This window comes from Neovison vison, chromosome 4 (genome assembly GCF_020171115.1).
Source record: "Neovison vison isolate M4711 chromosome 4, ASM_NN_V1, whole genome shotgun sequence".
Taxonomy (NCBI): Eukaryota; Metazoa; Chordata; class Mammalia; order Carnivora; family Mustelidae; genus Neogale; species Neogale vison.
In genome coordinates, this window is record NC_058094.1 from 128,596,370 (window position 1) to 128,618,335 (window position 21,966).

Consider the following 21,966-nt stretch of genomic DNA (forward strand, 5'->3'; position numbering starts at 1 on the left):
CCCCACGTCACTAATGCATTTCGCATACACTTAAGTACCTGCCATATGCACCAGGTGCTAATAGTATAAAAGTGGTATAAAAGTAAAAAAGTATGAAAGAAAGAACAGCACAGCCTCGGCCCTCTCCATGCTACAGACTTAGTGAAGGAAATATAAATGATTACAGTGATGTTGGTGTTTAACCAGAAATGCTTGCTAATTGCTGTGGGAACAAAGTGTCCTGGTCGTGTAAGAAGTGACTGTGTGTACCAGGCACTATGCTAAGTCTTTCAGCCAGCTTTATAGAAAGTATTCACGTGCTGTATATACATTGTCTGTTCTATTTTTTAAAAAAATTTCTCAGGTTTATTGAGATGTAATTACATAAAACATTTTGTAAGTCTGAGGTGTAGAATGTGTTGATTCAATACCCTTATGTATTGTGTGATGATTACCATCATAGCATTAGTTAACACCTGCATCAAGGTATATAATTACCTTGGGGGGGAGGGGGGAGGGGTAAGAACATTTAAGATATACTTTCTCAGCAACTTTCGAGTATATAATATTAGTAACTATCACCACCATGCTGTACATTAAATTTCCAGAACTTACTTGTCTTGTAACTGCAAGTTAGTACCCTTTGACCAATATCTCCTTTTCCTCCACCTCCCCACCCACTAGTAACCACCAGTCTAGTCTCTGTTTCTAGGAGCTTTGCTTTTTTATATTCCACATATATGTGGAATATATTAAAATGGCTGAATAATATTCCATTTTATGTATAACACATCTTCTTTGTCCATTCTTCCATTCATCGATACTTCAGTTAACAGGGGAGTGTTAATCTTTGTAAGATTCTGTTTTCATTTCTTTTGTATATATACCCAGAAGTGGGATTGCTAGGTCATATGGAAGTTCTGTTGATGAACTCCATACTGTCTTTTCTTTCCTTTCCTTTTCTTTTTTCTTTTTTTAAGATTTTATGTATTTGACAGTGAGAGAGCACAAGCAGGGGGGAGCAATAGAAGGAGAGGGAGAAGCAGGGTCCCTGCTGAGCAGGGAGCCAGATGCAGGGCTTGATCCCAGGACTCTGGGATCATGACCCGAGCCAAAGGCAGGCTCTTAAGCATCTGACAACCCTGGAGCGCCCCCCCCCCCATACTGTTTTCATAGTGGCTGCACCAATTTACATTCCCATTAGCAGTGCCATGGATTCCCTTTTCTCTGCATCTTTGCCAACACTTGTCTCTGTGATGATAGCCATCCTAACAGGTATGAGATTATACCCAGTTGTGGTTTTGATTTGCCGTTCCCTGGATGATTAGTGATATTAAGAACATTTTCATGCACCTGTTGAACATTTATATGTCTTCTTTGGAAAAATGGTCTGTTTAGTTTCTCAACCCATTTTTAAAATCACATTGGTTGTAGAAGTTCTTTATATACTTTGGATATTAAGCCCTTATCAGATACATGATTTGCAAATATTTTCTTCCATTCCATACATTGCTTTCCATTTTGTTGATGGTTTCCTTTGCTGAGCAGAAGCTTTTTAATTTGATGTAGTCCCACTTGATTATCTTTGCTTTTGTTGTCAAACAAAGAAAATTGCCAAGACTGATGTCAAGCAGCTTACAGTTTATGTTTTTTCATAGGAGTTTTATATTCATGTCTTATATTCAAATCTTTAATCTATTTTGAGTTGACTTTTGTGCATGATGTGAGGTAAGCATCCTGTTTCATTCTTTTACGTGTAGCTATCCAGTTTAAAAAAAAAAACATTCATTGAAGAGACTGTCCTTTCTCTATTGTATATTCTTGGATATTGTATATCCTTTTTCATTAGTTAATTGACCATCTATGCATAGTTTTATTTCTGGGCTTTCTATTTCTGTTCCATTGATCTATCTTTTTATGCCAATACCATACTGTTATTATTGCTGTAGCTTTAATACACATATACACACACCCCCACAGTTTTTTCACAAGAAACTTTTTATATTAGAGGTAAATTTGGTTTATAACATTATGTAAACTTCAGGCGTACAAAATTTGACTTGACGTGTGTGTACTACAAAGTGATCAATACTGAAAGTCTAGTTACTATCCATCTTCATATAATTGGCCCCCTTCACTCAGTTTTGCCCACCTCTCTCCCCACTTAGCCTCTGGTTACTACCAGTATGTTCTCTATATCTATGAATTTTGTTTTGTTCATTTTTTTTAAGATTCTGCATATGAGTGAAATTATATGGTGTTTATCATTTCACTTAGCATATCAGGGTCTATCTGTGTTGTCACAAAGGCAAGATTTCATTCTTTTTAATGGTTGAGTAGTAACTTATTTTGAAATTGGAAATATATTTTGAAATCCAGATTTGTTGTTTCTCAAGATTGCCTTTGTTATTCAGGGTCTTTGTGGTTCCATGCAAATTTTAGGATTTTTTTTTCTGTGTCTCTGAAAAATGCCATTGGAATTTTGATATGAATTGTGTTGAATTTGTAGATTACTTGGATAGTATGAACTATTCAACAGTATTAATTCTTCCAACCCATGATCATGGTATATCTTTCCACTTACTTATGTCCTCTTTGATTTCTTTCATCAGTGTCTTACAGTTTTCATTGTGTAGATCTTTCACTTTCTTGGTTAAATTTATTCCTAAGTATTTTATTCTTTCTGATGCCATTGAAAATGGGGTTGTTTTCTTAATTTCTCTTTCTGAAAGTTCATTGTTAGTGTATAAAAACACAATGATTTTGGTATATTGATTTTGTATCCTGCAATCTGATTTATTTGTAAATTTTAGAACAAGATTTTATATGAGAAAAAATTTCAGAGGACTAATCAACCTAAAGTCACACTAAATAACAGTGCCAAGGTTCAGTCTGGGAGTGTGTGATTCCAGAGCTTTTACCCATGAGTTGTGCTGCTTTATGCATCTAGGAGGGAGATATTTAGGGTTGTATACTAACTCCTTGCCTTACCTAGAATGTTTCAGATTGTTTTGACCTTCTCTCCTATTTTTCTGTCTGACTTACACCTCCTCTCCTGCTAGTCCTTTTCCAGCCACAGTGTGCATTTTAGACACACTGTCTTTTCTCAGCACTTAAAGATGTCATTGAGTTGTCATTTGCCTTTTGTTTATGACAAGAAGTCTGCATTGATTCTCCGTTCCTTTATAAATGTCTTTTTTAAAGACAGTAATTCAGAAATTTGAGCATGATGAGCCTTGGTTTTCTTTGTGTTTATTCTGCTTGGGGTTTACTTTGAGCTTCTTGGTTGGATCTTTGGGATTATAGTTTTTATCCGTTTGGGAATTTTTCAGCCATTATTTAAAAAAAATATTTGTGTCCCCCCCAACTCTCTTCTCTTGTTCCTTCCGTTACCATCTGTTAAACTGCTTGATATTGTCACTCAGGTCCCTGGGAGACTATTGTTTTTGTTTTTGGTTTTTTTTCCCCTCTCTAAAGATTGAATTGCTAGGTCTTAAAATTCTGTTGCTCTGTCTTAAAATTCACTGATTCTTTGCAGTGCTATAAAGCCCATCCAGAGCAGTTTTAATTTTAGATACTTTATCTCTAGAAGTTCCATTTGGTCCTTTTTTGTACCCATCATCTCTCTCGTTATGGTCATATTTTACTCTAAATCCTTGAGTATATTTATAATGCCTTATCTGCCAATTCCATAATCTCTGTTATTTCTGGGTCTGTTTTTATTGTTTTCCTATAAGTTGTGGATTATAATTTTTAAGATTTTATTTATTTATTTGACAGAGATCACAAGTAGGCAGATAGGCAGAGAGAGAGAGAGAGAGCGAGAGAGGGAAGCAGGTTCCCCGCTGAGCAGAGAGCCTGATGCAGGGCTTGATCCCAGGACCCCAGGATCATGACCTGAACCAAAGGCAGAGGGTTTAACCCACCGAACCACCCAGGTGCCCCTAATGGATTGTAATTTGTGGCACTTTCAGATGTCTTAATTTTTGGAATGATGCCATACATTAAGATTGTCACAGTGTTGAGTGGATTTTATGATCTTTCATTAAAAATGATGACGTTTGTTTTGACAGGCAGTTAAATCACTTGTAAATCAGCTTTCTTGGGGCAGTTCAGAGGCTACTTAATCTTACTACTAAGGTATGGCCCTTCTGGGATGGGGGGCCTGCTAATTGCCCAAGTGGTTCACATGATTTGTCTACTTCCACTGGACAGGATTGAAATATACTGTTCTCTGTGAATGCTAGGAATTATTCAGCTTCTAACTTCCCAGAAATTCTTTGCTTGACCTTACAGAGTTTCACCTTATGCTTGCCCTTATTAGTATTTTATCTAAGACTTCAAGATACAGCTAAGCACATGTCTGGAAATCTTTCTCTGTAGGTCACTCCTCTTGAAATCCAACTTCATTAGCTTCATCAAGCTCCTGGTCTGTGTCTTCATTTTAGCAAGGCTGCCATATTCTGCTTAAGCTTCTCTACCACCCTGTATCACAGTCCATAAATTATTTCCAAATAGGAAGACAGACAGTAGGGCTTCTTATTGGTGTCCCTTTTCTTTGGGATCATGGTCCGAACTGCTTGCATTCTCATGTCTGAAAACAGTTGGCTCATATACTTTGCTCATTTTCTAGTTGTTTATAGATAAAGGGTAAGTTCTCTGCCATTTGGTTCAAAGGGGAAGTAGGTACTTAACCTTTAGTGAGTCATGTCCTGTATTTTTTACACCATCATGCCCTTATACTTTGTACACTCTGCCTGGGATGGTGCTCTTAACCATTTCAGATAGTGGATTCCTCTTCCTTCTACAAGTCTTAGAATAAATGTCATTTTTTATAAGCTTTATTTTCTCCTTTCCAATGAATTGCTCAATTGCTGAATTATCATATCACTTGATATATAATTTCACATGCACATTATATTTATATATATGTGTTTTTAAAAATGTTTCATTTTTTTCTCTCCCACTAGTACCTGAAGTTATAAGCCATACTTATTTATTTATTTTAAAGATTTTATTTATTTGTGTATCAGTGTAAGCATGCACAAGCAGGGGGAGTAGCAGGCAGAAGGAGAAGCAGGCGCCGTGCTCAGCCCCATGTGGGGCTCGATCGCAGGACCCTGCTATCATGACCTGAGACTTAACCAACTGAGCCACCTAGGCGTTCCCATACTTATTTGTAATTTATCTTTATATCCATAGCACATTGCATAGCACCTAACATATTTGATTGGTATTTGTTAATTTTGAAGAGTGAGGGAGGAAAGATCTGAACTGAGCCTTGAAGCAGGTACAAATGGATATGCTAGTTTCGATAGAAAAAGGAATGTTTGGTGTCAGAGTCTAGCCTAGGTGCAGGCAGCCAGGCAAACAGCTGCTTTTAGCCTGCAAACATTGTGTACATACATGGATCTGCAAAATGTTGATCAAAAGATACTTAACTTTCTAAGGGCCACTAGAACGTTGAAATGAAAAGTTCTTTATATGTTTTATAAAAATAGTTTCTGTGTAAAATTTTTTGCGCAAAGTTCCTGAATTAATGTTTTGTAAAAACTTTTTTGATAAAAAATTATATGTAATTCATCATAAAGTTAATTTCTCAGTTTCTGGGTAATTTTAAAGTAGTGGAAAATAAGCACTACTAAAGTAAATATACCATAACATAGTTGTGGAAGTGTTGCTGCGGTTAAAAGATAGGGCACAACAAAACTTGTTGTGGTTTTTTTTTTTTTTTTTTTTTAAGATTTTATTTATTTATTTGTCAGAGACAGAGGGAGAGAAAGCGAGCAAGCACAGGCAGACAAAGAGGCAGACAGAGGCAGAGGGAGAAGCAGGCTCCCTGCCGAGCAAGGAGCCCGATGTGGGACTCGATCCCAGGACCCTGGGATCATGACCTGAGCTGAAGGCAGCTGCTTAACCAACTGAGCCACCCAGGCGTCCCAAAAACTTGTTGTGTTTCTCTGGCTTGTAAGTGAAGGCAGATACTTCCTGTGAAGTGGTTGGTAAATAGTCTTCTATGTCCTGGTAACCCTACATAACAGATGCTTTTAAGTGTTGCAGATTGTTCTTTAGTATAATTTTGTTCAGTTCCATTCACTAATACAACTGCATTTCAGCAGATATAAACTGGGATGATTGCACATTGTATCAGAAGGGTGTCCGAGTCTTGCTGTCAGTGAAGGGTAACCTTTACGGCTTTGATAGTCTGCGTTTGAAATACATCTCTGAAAATTTTCAGAAAACTGTAGTTTTGTACTTCGTATGCTGTGCTTATGTAGACTCCTTAAATTGTTGGGAAAACAAAGGAAACCCTTGGGTTATAGCAAGGATGGGTACACCTTATAGTGGAATGAAGTAATAAGAAATTGCTCTTAAATCTTTTCACTTATGTAAATTGACCTTTATTGAATTTTATTGTGAATGGTAGTAATGAGCTGAGAGATTCCGGGAGACTCCATTGTGTTTGGGAAACTTTTTCAACCAAAATACTGTTCTCTGTTTTAGTTGAGGAACATGGACAGTTCTGAGTTGTAACTGGCAAATGGTGGTGTACGCGTGCAGAGGGCCATATGTTCTGTTATGGTGTATCTCTAGCTGCTTGGGACTGAGTAGCTCATACTGACTCTTGCTTTAGGTCAAGTCCATCTTCACAGAGTACAGTAGAGCAAGGCTGCAGTTAACATACTCTGTAATGATGTTGTGACTGTTCATTTCTTTTCTTATGACTCGTATATTACTTTAACCATGCCTATATATGGGCATTTTACAATTAAATACATAAAAATTATTTTGATGCTTTCATATTTTTAATACTCTAATCAAAATAAAATATCAGTTGTATAGGTTTAGCCAAAATGAAAACCTTATCAGCCAATGAATTATTTGCTTTCACTTTCATCACCTGCAACTGTTCCGCTAAACTTAAGTATGTTTTTATCTAATTCTGATGACAAATTGTCTTTCCTTATATGGGCAGAATTTGGAAATAGGTTGCTGTAACAGAAAAGGAAAGAAAAAAAGGAACTAAGTTACCATACTGAAAGGCAATTAATAAGTAGGTCTGGTCTGACAGCAGCATGGCTGTTCGGAGTTTTATATTTCATGATAATTTATAGCAACTTTATGAAAACAACCTAGTCTTTTTCTTTTTTCCACACATAAAGGACATTTTGAGATAAGACATGAACTGCCATTTTTGGTATGAGCAAAATGTTTAAGTATGGACTTTCAGCCTAAGAGAAATAAAATTTTTAAATGTTGATTATTTTTTTTCCCTCTTAATGGCAAAATTATTTGGAGGAAAACAAACTGAGATGCTTTGCCTAGAGGTTGGAAGAAAGTTTAAATCAGTATTAAACTTCTGGTGAGGAGAGGCTCTTCCTATTAAAATTTAAAATGCACGTTCCCTTCACTCCAGCTGTTTTGTTCTAGGTATCTACACTTGAGAGCTCTTGGCACATGAGGAAACATGGGAGAAACTCTAATGTGCCTTCTCATCACAACATTGTTTGTAATTGTGAATAATTAGGAAGAAAGTAAATGTCCTTCAAAGGGGTATGGTTTATTCACAGGGATATAAGAGTTCAAAATTATGAGGTAGGTAGATAAATATAAAACCATCAAGGAAAGATTCTTAAGACATGTTTAAGTAAGAAAAAATTGTAGAACAGCATCAGTAGAATGTGTCCTATTTACCATTTATGATTTTTGAAAAAATCCACACAACTAATATTTTGTGTACATTTAACAAGTATATATTTTCATGTATGTGTGTGTGTGTGTGTGTATATAAATTTTTATATAAATTTTTTTTTTTAATCTGGAAAGAAATAGTACACCAAAAGGAGATGTGGCCCTAGCTAGGATTGGAGAAGGGACCTTTAATTAATTGGAGGTTGTTTGCTTTATTTTCATTATTTGTATTTTTTATAAAAATATTTCTATGTATTCTGTAATCAAAAATCTTGAGAAATTTTCACTTGAGGGGTGCCTGGGTGGCTCAGTGGGTTAAGAGTCTGCCTTCAGCTCAGACTCTTGGGATGGAGCCCCACATCTGGCTCTCTGCTCAGTGGAGATTCTGCTTCTCTCCCTCCTTCCTGCTCATGCATGCTCTCTCTCTCAAATAAGTAAAATCTTAAAAAGAGAGAAATTTTCACTTGAAAGTGTGTTAGTATATTTCACTATTAATGTTTAATTCTTGAAGTTCTTAAATTGATGTTTTTCTTTAGCTTTGGAAATGTTAATCTTAGATCATCTTAGAAGCTTCATATTTTCGCTTGAAAAAGAAAAATGGATTTAGGCAAGTAGACAGAAGTTCACAGACACTCAACCTATACTTTAATTGGTTTTATTTATTTATTTATTTATTTTTTTAAGATTTTATTTACTTATTTGACAGACAGAGATCACAAGTAGGCAGAGAGAGGGGGAAGCAGGTTCCCTGCAGAGCAGAGAACCCGATGCAGGGCTCCATCCCAGGACCCTGGGATCATGACATGAGCCGAAGGCAGAGGCTTTAACCCACTGAGCCACCCAGGCGCCCCTCAACTTCTACTTTAAATGAAGATACTTAATGTGTAAAATGTTAAGAACAAAAAAAGGCTCATTTTTAATGAGCCCTTTTGCTTTATAACTGAAGTGTGTTTCTGTCTTTCTCCAGTGCTGCTGGGGGTGAAATCTTTGACCAGTGTGTTGCAGACAGAGAAGAAGCCTTTAAAGAAAAAGATGTTCAAAGACTCATGAGGCAGATATTAGAAGGTGTCCGCTTTTTACACGCTCATGATGTAGTTCATCTCGATTTGAAGGTAAGATCTAAATTACTTTACAAGTTTGAGATGGTTAAAGAATGATGACACTCCAGGTGTAAAGTGTTTAACATGATTTATTCAAACATTTATCAAGTGTGTATGCTTTATAAGGTAATAAGGAAATAAAGGTCGAGTCTCTTCTTATACTCTAGCCAGTTTTATCAAGGAAGTAATGTACAGGTGTGTACATAGAAAGGTAAATAAATTGCTCCAGAAAAGGGAGCAATTTTAGAGGATATTGGTAGGATAGGTAAACTCTTCCTAATTAAAGATCGGGTTTGAGCTAGACCTAAAAAAAAGATTTAAATAGATAGAGAAAATATAGGAAAAAATAGGGGAAAATTCAGAAAATAGAAGATAAAATTTTGTCACGAGTTAGGAAAACTGGTGGGGCAAATATAAATGGAATAGCATCACTGGAATTGAGAGATGAAATAGGAGATATTGACAATTGAGAAAAGACCAGATTCCAGGGGTTTCATTATGGAGAGGGAGATGACTTTTTAGCAGGAATATCTGAAAGATATTGTTGTAGAAAATTGGGCAGGCAGCAGTCAATAAAATAGAGAACTAAAGAGATTCAAGGCAGGTAGATTTAGAATTGAAAATTATCGAAGAAGGAAGAGGAGGTAAGAAAGAATACACAAAGGGCAGCATATCAAGTAATCAGAATGCCAGCTGAAAGTAGGGGGACGCAAAAAGGGAAATTTTATTGGCTAGAAAGACCAGGCATAATTTTAACTTAAGGTATGACACTATTCATTAATTCAAATATTATGAGTAGTTGGTTTTTCTTCAATCCCCAACTCTGCCTTCTCAAAATGGCAAAAAGATGGTAAGCTAGCTGCTGCCATTTAAGCCTTAGAATTGTCCAGAGGTGTAGCAGGAAAGAGCCAGGTTCTACTAATTAGCTCTTTCTGAAGTGCTGAGATGCACTCTCACCAAACCAACTTAGATCGGTCTGGAACTAATAAGCATGTGGGGGTGGGGGGGATTGTGCAGGGTTTTGACTGGCCAGGCCAGCATTACCAGTGTCATCTGCTCCAACCCTGGAGGGGTAAAGTCCTCCTCCCATCCAAAGTTTCATTGGGACCAAGAGTGGGGAAGAGCTGGATTCTCAGATCAGTTCTTTTTCTAAAAGAACAGAGGGTGGGTGGATGCTCAGGAAACCGTGAGTGTCCACTACAAGTATCCTTAGCGCATCCCTTCAGGCATCCGGGGTAGAAGAGTCTAAGATCCCCATTGATGGTTGCTTCCATATCCAGTCCCGGTGTGACTGTGGGAAAGGAAACATTCCTCAAGGAACACACCAGTGACTCCAATTCTTTATCAGCCAGAGGAGACAGGGTTAAGAAGGAAGGTAACCTGAGGAGACTGAACCCCTGAACCCCAAAAAGGCTTTCCTCTTCTGGACTTCTGCAGCCTCGTTTTACTCCTCATCTGCCGATCTCGCTTGACTTCTGCTGTAGTTCGCCTTCTAGCGAAAGGAGCTGCTTATGGCAGTGGTTCTCCAACCACAACAGGGATCAGGACCGCCAGGAAAGGCTTGTCAAAGCAAATTGCTAGGCCCCAGTTGCAGAGTTCCCATGGGGTACTGATACCAGTACAGGCGCCATTTTTGGAACTGCTGCTGTGGGGCGTGGTAGATGTCCTCCAGTTTAAATAGCAGTGTAAATCTTCAGTGCGTGAAGGAACACTCAGGGAGGAGTACAGGAGTGTACCGTGTGTGCTCTGGAGGTTGACTTCTTAAGTAAACTTGATAAAACTGTTTGAAATAAGGTGGAAGGGCAATAGATATTCCTTTAAATTCTAGTTTCCTACAGAAAATATAGGGGAAAGAAAACAATTTGGAAACTTTCTTGTTCTTTTCTGAAAAACGCCAATTTACATTCATTCTGTAAACAGATACTTTTCTCAGGGATGTTAATTTTTTACTACAGTGGCTAAAATGCATGGTTATGACACTGTAGATTATGGTAGGTAAAGTGGCATTTTTGGAAGGCAGTTGTACCCACATGGAGTTCCAGGATGGTAAAGCTGAAATGGCCTGGGTAAAACCCTCCTAGCACAGCTGAGGGAACTAGGGCTTTGTTTTTTCCCTTTAGTCTGTCATATGCTTGGAAATTTGCTGGAAGTAATACACACCACTGCCTCCCTCGGGAACACTTAGCCGGAAGAGATGGTCTCTGCAGCCCAGACTTAAGTAGACTCGGACTTCAGGAAGCCTCAGTTAGTGTCAGCCATGCAGAATTCCCACAAGTAATGTTTGCACTAAGCTTTTTTTTTTTCTTTTTTCATGTTTGGTTTTACACACATAACTTTGGAAAGTCCTTTGTTTATTTTTTATGATGTTTTGCTGGTTTTATAATGTGAAAAGAACTTCCAGGAATGAACCCTAATTTAAATAACATTGCACCTATAGCAAATACGCTTTCGATTTATGACAGCTCAACCTTTAACTATTATTCAGGAACTAATTAAGTAGCAGGTCAGACAGGTTGCCAACACTGTGTGTCATGGGTCTTTGATGTTACTTGAAAGCAAAGCAGCCGAAGGTGAAAATTAAGTTCTTGAATACCAGGTTTAACTGTGTATTTACTCAAGGAAATTATATCCCTTTCTCCCTAATACGCTCAGTATAAATCATATTCCTTTCTCCCAGTACACTTGGTGTAGAATTCTTTCTGGATTTAATAGAGGCTTTGATGATGGGCCTTTGATGTTGGGAACTGGACTCTTCATGTTTCGTAGGCCCAGAGGAACTAGAAGACTGGGTGGCCTGGGGGGTTCTCAGCCATCCCTGTCTCACAGTGTCACAGGTGCAGTCAGATATGTCCCTACGTGAACTGCTGAAGGGGGAGGGTCGGAGATAGAGTTGGTGCTGCAGCCGTGCCGATGGGAATGATTTCTACCAAAAGGTCCTCTCCAGTTGACTTTCTGTGACCTCTGTGAGTCTGGACAGAGAGTCTGCTGTCCCATACCTTTTAAGAACCATCTGTGCCATGACAATTTATGCTTATAATGTTGACTCTGAGTCTAAGGGCTGGAAAGCTACAAAGCTAATATGTTTTCTGAACTTTTAATTCTGTTCAAATTGACAATCCCCATGTCTAGGGCAACTATGAGTTAGTAGACTGTTTATTCTCCATTATGGTTAAAATGGGACATTCTTGTCCCAGAGACAAGTAGTTAGAAACTAGAATAACTATTGTAGTTCTCCTATAAAAGAGATAATTGTCACAATGGGAAATATGCTACTTGGCTTCAGATCAGACCCCAGATGGGCAGTTTGCCAAAAGACTGATTCACTGATGACTCTCAGCCAGATATCTTAAATTGAACATGGCAAATGCTTTGAGGGGTAGCAGATGCAGATCTTGGACTGTTTATATGACTGCAAAAATAGAAAAGACACAAAACTGCGATGAAGGGAAAGCCTACTCATTTCACGTAAATCGTGGCAGGATTGACAAAATCTGAGAAACAACAACTCTGCCAAAAGTCAGGACAAAGCTAAAAGCTTCAAAATGACCTTGATCTGGTGAATTAGTGGGATAGTGGGATAGTGGCCTACTTCGGTCACGGGATGGACTTGACCAGAAAGAACACAGAGAAATCCAGTCTTAAAACCTGGTGCTCTTTGTGATTGAATGGTCTTTGTTGGTTAGATCTCTCAACAGTTCTATACCCGGTCTTCGGTCATGGGCTCGTCCACACTGTTACATGTATGTGACAAGCAGAGGAGCCGGCCAGGAACTAGAAGCTGGAACTTTCTGTTTTGAGATTTAAGTTGGTCACTGACAGTTTGAACATCAGTGTATTACTTGAAAGAGGGGTAACATTTCTTTTTTTAATTTTTATTTATTTATTTATTTATTTATTTGAGAGAGCAAAAATGAGAGAGAAGGGAGAGAGGGTCAGAGGGAGAAGCAGACTCCCCGCTGAGCAGGGAACCCTGATGCAGGCAGGACTCGATCCTGGAACTCCAGGATCATGACCTGAGCTGAAGGCAGTTGCTTAACCAACTTAGCCACCTGGGCACCCAGGGGTAACATTTTTAAACAGTCTCCCAAACTGATTCAGACAGTAGTATTAACTTCTTTCTGTACTATGACTGGGTGTTAATAAATAAAAAGCTTGAATTTTCATTGCCTGATAAAAAATGTTCCTCAAAATTTTGTTCATGGTAACTTAAGGCTAATTAAGCAAGTCAACCTCAACTTTATAGTGCTCTTATTCCTGGGTGATGATTCAGTAACTGTTAAATGAGGTATATATAGGAGAAGATGACGATACCAAGATAAATAAAAAGTACACCCCCCCCCCCGCTGTGAAGCAGAGAAATAAGATAATCCAAAGATCTCCTGACTGCCTTTGTCTGTTTGAGGACAGTTTGTGTGTTTCCTGTTTCTTCCATTGTCATTGCTTCTCCAGCGACCTTCTTTTTTCTTTTACCACCTGGGATTCATGCGTCTTTATAAATAGAGTTAGGTGCCGTGAGCCACCACTTGTTAACACGAACTGGACTCTCTAGAAGGAAGGTCTGGCTGAGCTGTAAATGCTAATGTACTTCTCTTTGTTTGCAGCACAGCTGTCTCACTTCCTGGAAGTGGGTATATTTTGCCATCACAGATGGGCAGATTATAGTCCTGTAACTGTACTTAGGTTTTATTTAGAAGAGTAAGGGCTGTTTCTGAAATGTTTCTGTGGTCAAACCAGGGCAGTTAGCAGAAACTACACAGTAAGCATTAACTGAAATTCCCTGAAAGAGCTCTGATTGTAAAACGTGTTTTTTCCTAGCAGTCCCTCTGTCAACCGTTTAATGTCTCTCACTTTGGTAGATGATGGATGCATGTGACTGGGCCTAGATTTCAAATACAGTAACGTTTTAATAATCTGATCACATTAATTTAGAATTTACTTCATTACCACCACTCCAACTAATTTTTACATGATTACCAAAGAAAGCATTTCCCAGGGAATGTAAAGTATAAATAAAATATAAGGGACAAACATTTAAGCTATTTTAAAGGAACAAATGGTATTAATGTTCTTAGAACATTTACAGACTGTGCATGTTTTAGTAATCACAGATGGCCCTTACGATATGGTAAAGATTTCCACTTCGCAATATTTCTCTTGGAATTTTTTATGTACTGGAAAGGGCAAAACATGTTCAATGATGAATATATGTAACAGAGGCAACTTCTCTTATCTAATTTGCTTGAATAATGACATTTTATTTTACTGGAGTATTTCATCAGTGTAATAATACAAAAATTGCCTTGAGAAGTCTTGGGACTCATAATCCTAGTTTTTTTCCCTGAAGAAATAGCTAGAAGCTAATTAACAAAGAGAAAATAGCTTTATAATGGAGTTTGTTTCCAACTTAATGAAGGTGGTTTGCCAAAATCTCTTGTTATTTTATGATTAAAAAGAGAAACTTGGGACACCTGGGTGTCTCAGTGGGTTAAAGCCTCTGCCTTCGGCTTGGGTCGTGGTCTCAGGGTCCTGGGATCGAGCCCCGAGTCAGGCTCTCTGCTCAGCGGGGAGCCGCCTTCATCCTCTGTCCCTGCCTGCCTCTCTGACTTGTGATCTCTATCTGTCAAATGAATAAATAAAATCTTTAAAAAAAAAAAAAAAAGAGAGAGAGAAACTGATTCTAACAGTGATCAGTTGCACATTTTCTGTCCTTTTGTGTATGTGACAGGAGGGATGATTTATCTGGTTTGGATTAATTTATAACAGTTAGCTCGCCTCTGCAGTCCAGACTTCTGTAGTGACAGCAATTCATGGTTTTTGTCTTTCTGTTTTAAGTTTTTACTTTAGCCAAAACTTTCTTTGATTCAGAAAACAATCTTTTGTACAAAATGACAGATTACACTGAGCCAGTTGTTTTCACTATAGACAGAAAGTCTTAGTTTTTATGAATAAGTTTTCAAGATGAACTGCTATTCTGTAATTGTGTAGTGGTAATAAATTAGGACATTATACAAGAGATGTTAAGAATTCTCTGAACATTTATTGGGGTATCATTTGGATTTTTTATTTTTAATTAAAGGCATTTATAGCTACACTGTTCAATCCAGTAACACTGGCCATTTGTGGCTGTCAAGCACTTGAGAGCAGAGATGTGCTCCAAGTGTGAACTTTTTGCCAGATTTCAAGGACTTAGTATGGGGGGGGGGGTAAGTAAAGTAGCTAAAAAATTTTATATTATTACCTGTTGAAGGGATAACATTTTAGATATATTAAATTAAAGAAATATTAAAATTATTTTCACCTGTTTCATTTTACCTTTTATAGTATCTCCATAGAAGATTTTAAGTTACATTCTGTGACTTGCATTACCTTCCCTTAGGACAGCACTGGTTCAGAGGACAGCCACAGATAATTAAGCCAGAATGACCTGTAATATAAAGATCACTTAGCCTTTCGGCTTATTTTTCAACCTACTATAATCTGGGTTTTTCTTCCAGGGTTTTACTAAAAATTACTTCTTCAAAAGTCTTTCAGAGGTTGTTTATTTGCTATATTCAGTGGCCTTTTCTTGGTCCTCACTCTTTCCCGTGTCAAAGAGGACCTTTGACTCTCACCTTCCTGATTTTCTTACTACAACATGGTGCCTGGGTTCCTAGCCTCACTTCTCAGACTGCTATTTCTTTTCTTTTTTCTCTTTCTTTTCTTCTTCTTTTTTTAAAAGATTTTATTTATTTGATGGGTTGGGGGTGGACCTAAGCAGGGGATGGGGAGAGGGAGAAGCAGACTCCCGGCTGAGCAGGGAGCCCAATGTCGGACTCGATCCCAGGACCTCTGGATCATGACCTGAGCTGAAGGCAGTTGTGCAATCGACTGAACCCCCCACCCCCGCCCGGCCAGGCGCCCTCAGACTGCTATTTCTGAACGTGCTTGTCACTCTTGTTGCTTTCCATTTGATATAGTTATTGGCCCAAACTCATCTTGGCCACTTTTTTTCTTGCCGTTTTCTCTTCCTCTCATTTACTTCCATGGTGTTAGTCTTGCCTCTGTGTCCTTGTCCTCCGGAGCCATATCCTCAGCCCTGGACTCTTTCCAGACTGAACTGCCAGCAGTCTGGGGTGTTTCTGCAGGCACCCCTCCTTCTGGGTCTGAGAATCAGAATGGAACCAGTTGTCCTCTCTTGCTGACCTTGGCTGTAGTAATCAGTGAATGATCTAAGCACCTTGTTCCTCCACAGCGTCGGTCCCAGTGGGCTGTGGATTTGGTTACTGGAATGTGTAAAGTTTCTTCTATTTTTGTTTTGTTTTGTTTTATCCCGTGCTTCATCATATCTTCCTCACTCTGTCTCTGTCTCCCTTTCAGGACTGCAAAAACAGGGTAGAGGCACATTCTTCGAAGACATATTCTTGTATTTGAGAATCCCTTGCACGCATCATGCTGTATATTAGCTCACCTGTATAAGCTTCGGCGTGTGGCCTTTTCTTTCCCTGGGATGTACTCTTGTCCTCCCCTCTAGTCTGTCTTCTACCAGTTCTTGCAGAAGGCCTCACAAAGCCTCTCTGATTCCTGTTCCTCCGCCCCCATCTGCTCACTAGGCTTTGCCTGCCACCACACTCATCCCTTCCGCATTTGCACTGTTCTCCGGTTTGTGGTTCCTCCACTGGTAGCTTGTCCTTGCGTCTGGCGGGGTCTTTCTTCTCCCGGAATGCCCCCTGCCAACGCCAGGCCCCTGAGTATTGTGCCTGGACTGGCTCCTTCATAGCTCACTACTGCCTTCTCAGAGAAACCTTGCCTGACTACCCGGAACCAGCACACTCATGCGCAACAGACACACCCCGCAGACACTCCCATCCATTTCCCTGCTGAGTTCTCCTGAGTGCTTAAAAGCACCCAAGGTGTTACTATTTACTTTTGCTTCTTTGTCTCCATTGGAATATAAGCCTCCAAAAGAACGTGGGATTTAGGTCTTATTTTCTGTTTTCCCCGTAGGCCGTCAATAAAATTTTTTTGAATAAGCGACAGTATCCCTTTTCTCCTCCAAGGTCTGCTCACTTCTCTCCTGTACAGTTCTCCAAGGCTGAATTATTCTCGCCAATGGATGGCCTGAGCGCTTTGTCCACGAGCACACTTGAAACGCACAGCAGAGCTGGTCGAGCCTGCTGGGTGCTTCCCTGTGATTTCTTTTCTGATGGGGAACTGTCACCGGAGACTTGGGATCACTGGTATTTGCAGTGCCTCCATTCCTGACACAAAGTGGACACCTGTTAGATTCTTTTGTATAGTTCTGTCTCTTCCTTTCATTCAAGCAGTAGCTAATGTGTGCCCCTGGGTGCCAGCCCACTGCATGACTCCTGGAGCTGGGGTTTTTTCCTTCTCTGCCCCTGAATCCAGACTTGGGTCAATCTATAAGCATTTTCCTAATAGAGAAGGGCAGGAGGGACGTTGGGTAGATAGTAACCCCTTTAAAAGAGAGGAACCACCTAGACCTCAACTTCCTGTTTCATATGTTCTTGCTTGTTGAACGCTGTTAAAATCTCTTTGCTGCCATCCTAGAGGTCTTCTCAGCAAGCTGACATGATGCACAGAAGAATGGGGGAAAAGTACACAAAGATACTGTTGTAAGCGCGAGCATGGCAAGCAGGATACACTGGACAGTGTCTGCCAAGACAGTCTCCACTGTCACCGAGCCAAGGGGAACAGGTTACTGATGAGTCTGGAGAGCCAGGGAGGAGCTCGGACCAGCAGGGGTTTGCATGCACGTTAAGGAGTTTGGAGGTTAAAGCTAACGGGAAGCTACTGACAGGTTTAGTCAGGGGGTGACAGATCAGGTTTGCATGGAGCGAAAGATCCTTCTGTCTACAGAAGGCTGGGCAAAATAGACCCTAGCAAAGTGTTTAGAGGCTGTTGCAATTGAGCAAAAATTTGATGGTACCTTGAATGAGTGTTCTGTAGTTGGAGAGAAATAAAGTCTAGAAATGCTTAAATTTAGGACTTAAACTCCATAGGGTGTAGTGAAACGTCAGCTAAATGAAGAGAAAGTGGGGAGAGAGGAATGGCCAAGGTGATTCTTAGTGTTTTCTTCTACCTTGCTAGGTGAGAGTGGCATTCCCTGAGGTGACAGTCACTGGCATATGGGGAATCTGATTTGGGAGGGAAAATAGTCTGGTTTGAGCATGCTGAATTTGAGGTAGCTGTGAGACATCAAAGGGGAGAGAGTAGGTGAGCAGTTGGTTGAAGTGGTCTGAGCCAGAGATAAAAATCTGTGACTCATAATGTCTAGGCTATGCTTAGGCCCTGGGTACAGATGCACTGTGTCAGGTAAGAGCGGGGAGTGTACGAGTGGGGAGCCTTAAGACCAGGCTGTGAGAAACCCATTGAATGGGCCAGTTAAAGGATGATGAACCAACAAAGGAGACAGAAGCAGCAGCCAGAGAGGAGGAAAAGCAGGATAGTGCTTTCCTGTGGAAGCCAAGAGTAAAAGAGTCTGTAAACAAGGAAGGAGCGGCAGTGATGTCAGCAATGTTCAGAAAGCGTGGGATTAGGTCATTGGATTATAGTGACCTACGGGAGAGGAAGAAGGAGACAGGTCAGATGGAGTGGCTGGATATGCATGGAAGGAAGGGAGATGTTACGGTTCATTACAAACCTCTGGAGAACCACAGTGTGACAGAGGGGAGAGGAAAATACAACAAACCGAGCAGGATCATACGTCCGTCACGTACAAGGTGTTGTGGAGTAGAGGGGGGCAGGCATCGAGCCCTCCCTGGAGGGCCAGAGAGGGCGTCAGAGTTGGCTTTCTTGAGGCACCGGTGCCTTGCTGAGACCCGCCACGTATGGAGTGAGTGATGGAACTAAATTTGCAAGCAGAGAAGGGGAGAGGGCTTCCTGAGCAAAGGGAGCACAGAAGGCAAGGGCATGAGATGGGGGCGTGCACGTCTTGTTTAGGGATTACAGCTTGTTGGATTTGGAACACAGATTGCCTGCGGGAGGGTGGCAGGAGGTGAATCGTGAAGAGGAGGCAGAAGCCAGATCATGAAACACTGGGGTGCTGTAGTGAGGTATTTATACTTTATTGGTACGTATGGTTCTCAATTTATCTTTGGAAATATTCTTAATGGCAGAAGACAGGAAGTGCAGTCCTTTTCTGAAGCAACATAAACTTTTCTTTCAAAAGTCATTTTATTTTGGGGTGCCTCGGTGGCTCAGTGGTTAAGCCTCTGTCTTCAGCTCAGGTCATGATCCCAGGGTCCTGGGATGGAGCCCCGCATCGGGCTCTCTGCTCAGCAGGGAGCCTGCTTCCTTCTCTCTCTGCCTGCCTCTCTGCCGACTTGTCATCTATATCGGATAAATAAATAAAATCTTTTTTAAAAATCATTTTATTTTAAAAATTGAAGTGAATTTTATTTTCTAGTATATATGTTTGACTTTTTATGTAAAAGTATCTGAGGTTATTTGGGTTAAAAAAAAAAAAGACTCCAGGAATATGAACCTTATTGATTCTGTGGCCTTGGCCTTGGGTAGCTCTGTTGCCCATTGTCAAATACATTCCCTCCGAGAATGTGTTCGTGGGTGAGGACTAGCAACCAGTATCCTAATCAGACTTACTTTATGGCAAGAATATTGTTCAGTGAAGGATGGGTTGAAGGTGGGGAAAACTAGAGGCAGGAGGGTAGTGGTCCAGGTGAGAAATAATGAAAGCCCAAACTTGAAGCAATTGGGGGTTTTGAGATTTGGGACATGGTACTGGCATGCTGGTGACTTCACTAGGTGTGAGACATAGTTGAAAATGAAGGAGACAGAGCACTTTAGGTTGATTCCCCCCAGTGCCTGACCCGGGCAATGACATTGGGTGTAGACAAGGAGAGGCATGGGGCACCTGGGTGGCTCAGTGGGTAAAAGCCTCTGCCTTCAGCTCAGGTCATGATCTCAGAGTCCTGGGATCAAGTCCCACATTGGGCTCCCTGCTTGGCGGGGAGCCTGCTTCCTCCTCTCTCTGCCTGCCTCTCTGTATATTTGTGATCTCTCTCTGTGTGTCAAATAAATAAAACCTTTAAAAAAAAAAAAAAAAAGGAGGAGGAGGAGAGGCATAGGGTTGATGGGGCTGAAGGAAGAGCTCTTGCCTGAGCTGTTTACTGGATTGATGGCCTTGCTCAGTAGTGGGAGTTGAAGGTGTGGCCCATTTCAGCCAAATGAAAAGATCTGATTTTAATTTTTTTTTTAAAGATTTTATTTATTTATTTGACAGAGATCACAAGTAGGCAGAGAGGCTGGCAGAGAGAGGGGGAGGAAGCAGGCTCCCTGCCAAGCAGAGAGCCCGATGCGGGACTCGATCCCAGGACCCTGAGATCATGACCTGAGCCGAAGGCAGCGGCTTAACCCACTGAGCCACCCAGGTGCCCCTGATTTTAATTTGATCTATGAGTCAGAGAAGGACTTAGGATAGAGGTCACCAGCCTGTAAGTGGCGGTTGAAGCTTCAGTAGTAGATGACATAGTGGAGGGCCAGCCAATGAGGGATCTGGGGCAACACCAGTATTTAAAAGGAGGGAACAAGGAAGAAATCTTTAGAAAATGGTGAGAGATTAAGGAGGAAAACATCCAAGAGTGTGTAAAAGGGTGGTTGGCAGGCCAAATCATACAGCCACAATGGTGCCTTGAAAGACATTTATTCGATTTGGGGGGGGGGTTGTCTTTGATTATTTAAGATTTTGCGATCTTAGTAAGAACAGCTAGAGCTAGGAGAGGGGGCAAAATCCAGACTCAGCTGCATTGAGAAGTGACAGCAAGTGTACACAGCCGTGCTTTCTAGCTGAGCTTTGAGGGAGTAGCCTGGAGTGAGTGCGTTGGCTAGAAAGAAATGGAGAGTTTTATAGGATATTTATGAGTGACTTGGTTTTGTTTTTAAGATGGGGTAGATGCACATTTATGTGCTGAGGGGGAGCCAGTATAAGGGGAAGAGATTGTATGAGGCCTGTTGCCTTATGTATTGTAAATATATTGTAGAAGTATTTCGTGAATGACTGCTTCTGTTTTTTTTTGTGTGTGTGTGGTTTGTTTTTTTTTTATCTCGATTTCACCGGCGAGCTGTGTAGGCTTTATGGGCTACTTGCTCTTTCTGTATTTTTTTTTTTTTACTCTTTCTGTATTTTTTAGCCTCAGAATATTCTGCTGACAAGTGCATCACCGCTGGGTGACATTAAGATAGTTGATTTTGGTCTTTCAAGAATAATGAAGAACAGCGAAGAGCTCCGAGAAATTATGGGTACTCCTGAATATGTGGGTAAGTACTCTTGAGAGGGGGTTATGTTCTGCATTTGGGGTCAGGCATCGTCTTCGTTAGGGAGCTCACATGCGGCGTGGTTAACAGTGGGGCAGGCCATCTGCTGTATTAAAATTCTACCATCAGAGTCCTTCTTTTGTGTAAAGATTTAAAAATGGTAAGCATTAAACGGTAAGTTACCAAACTGATGATTGCTTTCCTGAAGGGAATCAAGAGAATTTAAGGGCTTGCTTCTAAAAGGAATCAAAAAGGATTTTCTTAACAAAGTATAGGATACCAGGTTACCTGAAGTTGGGAGGATGTTTAACAAGTAAGGACCTTTAAAGAACTTTAAGTTCATAACAAACACTGTTGAGTAATTGCAAGCCCTGTGAAACAGTCGGCATGTGGCATTTCGTTGTTGTTGGATTAATGCAGGGTCGAGCTTCTGGCAGAAAGAAAGAAGCGTTAAGCTTTGAAGGTACAAGAGCAGCCGAAGGGATGAACCGTGGCTTTTCAGTTTTATTCAAAAATAAGTGAATTCTGACTTTTTGGACAGACTGGCAGAACTACAGGATGCAAAGGGAGCTATGGCCTGAATGAGGTTAAAAAAGATACCCGGAAGCAGAGCAAGGCAGTGAAAGAGTGTAAAGGTGGTGACCAAGAGTTTACAATATTTACAATTTCAGAGGTGGAACTGTTCTCCATCATTACTAGGGCCGAGGGGCGGCTGTGGCCCGCGGCGCTCCAGACCTATAGGTGCAGAAGCTGGACGCCAAGCTGCCTGGGGCAGACAGGAGCGCAGACGCTGTCCAGGGTGGTGGCAGGCGGGTCAGGGGGTGGTTTTGTGTCTGATGACAGCAGCCAGGGGCAGGGGAGAAGGCGGAGGTTGGAGTTGTGAAGGGGACAGGCTGGCTGCATTTCTAGAGGGCCTGGACAGCCG

At 40.6% G+C, this 21,966-nt stretch overlaps 1 protein-coding gene across 1 annotated transcript in view; it reads left to right on the forward strand.

Annotated features, from left to right (window-relative positions):
* Positions 1–21,966, forward strand: part of STK17A (serine/threonine kinase 17a) — a 41,112-nt gene that overhangs the window by 14,540 nt on the left and 4,606 nt on the right. Inside the window, exons 3-4 of the mRNA XM_044245673.1 lie at positions 8,639–8,783; positions 20,918–21,044. Coding sequence (XP_044101608.1) covers positions 8,639–8,783; positions 20,918–21,044 — 272 coding nt within the window. The remainder of the gene's footprint in view (positions 1–8,638; positions 8,784–20,917; positions 21,045–21,966) is intronic.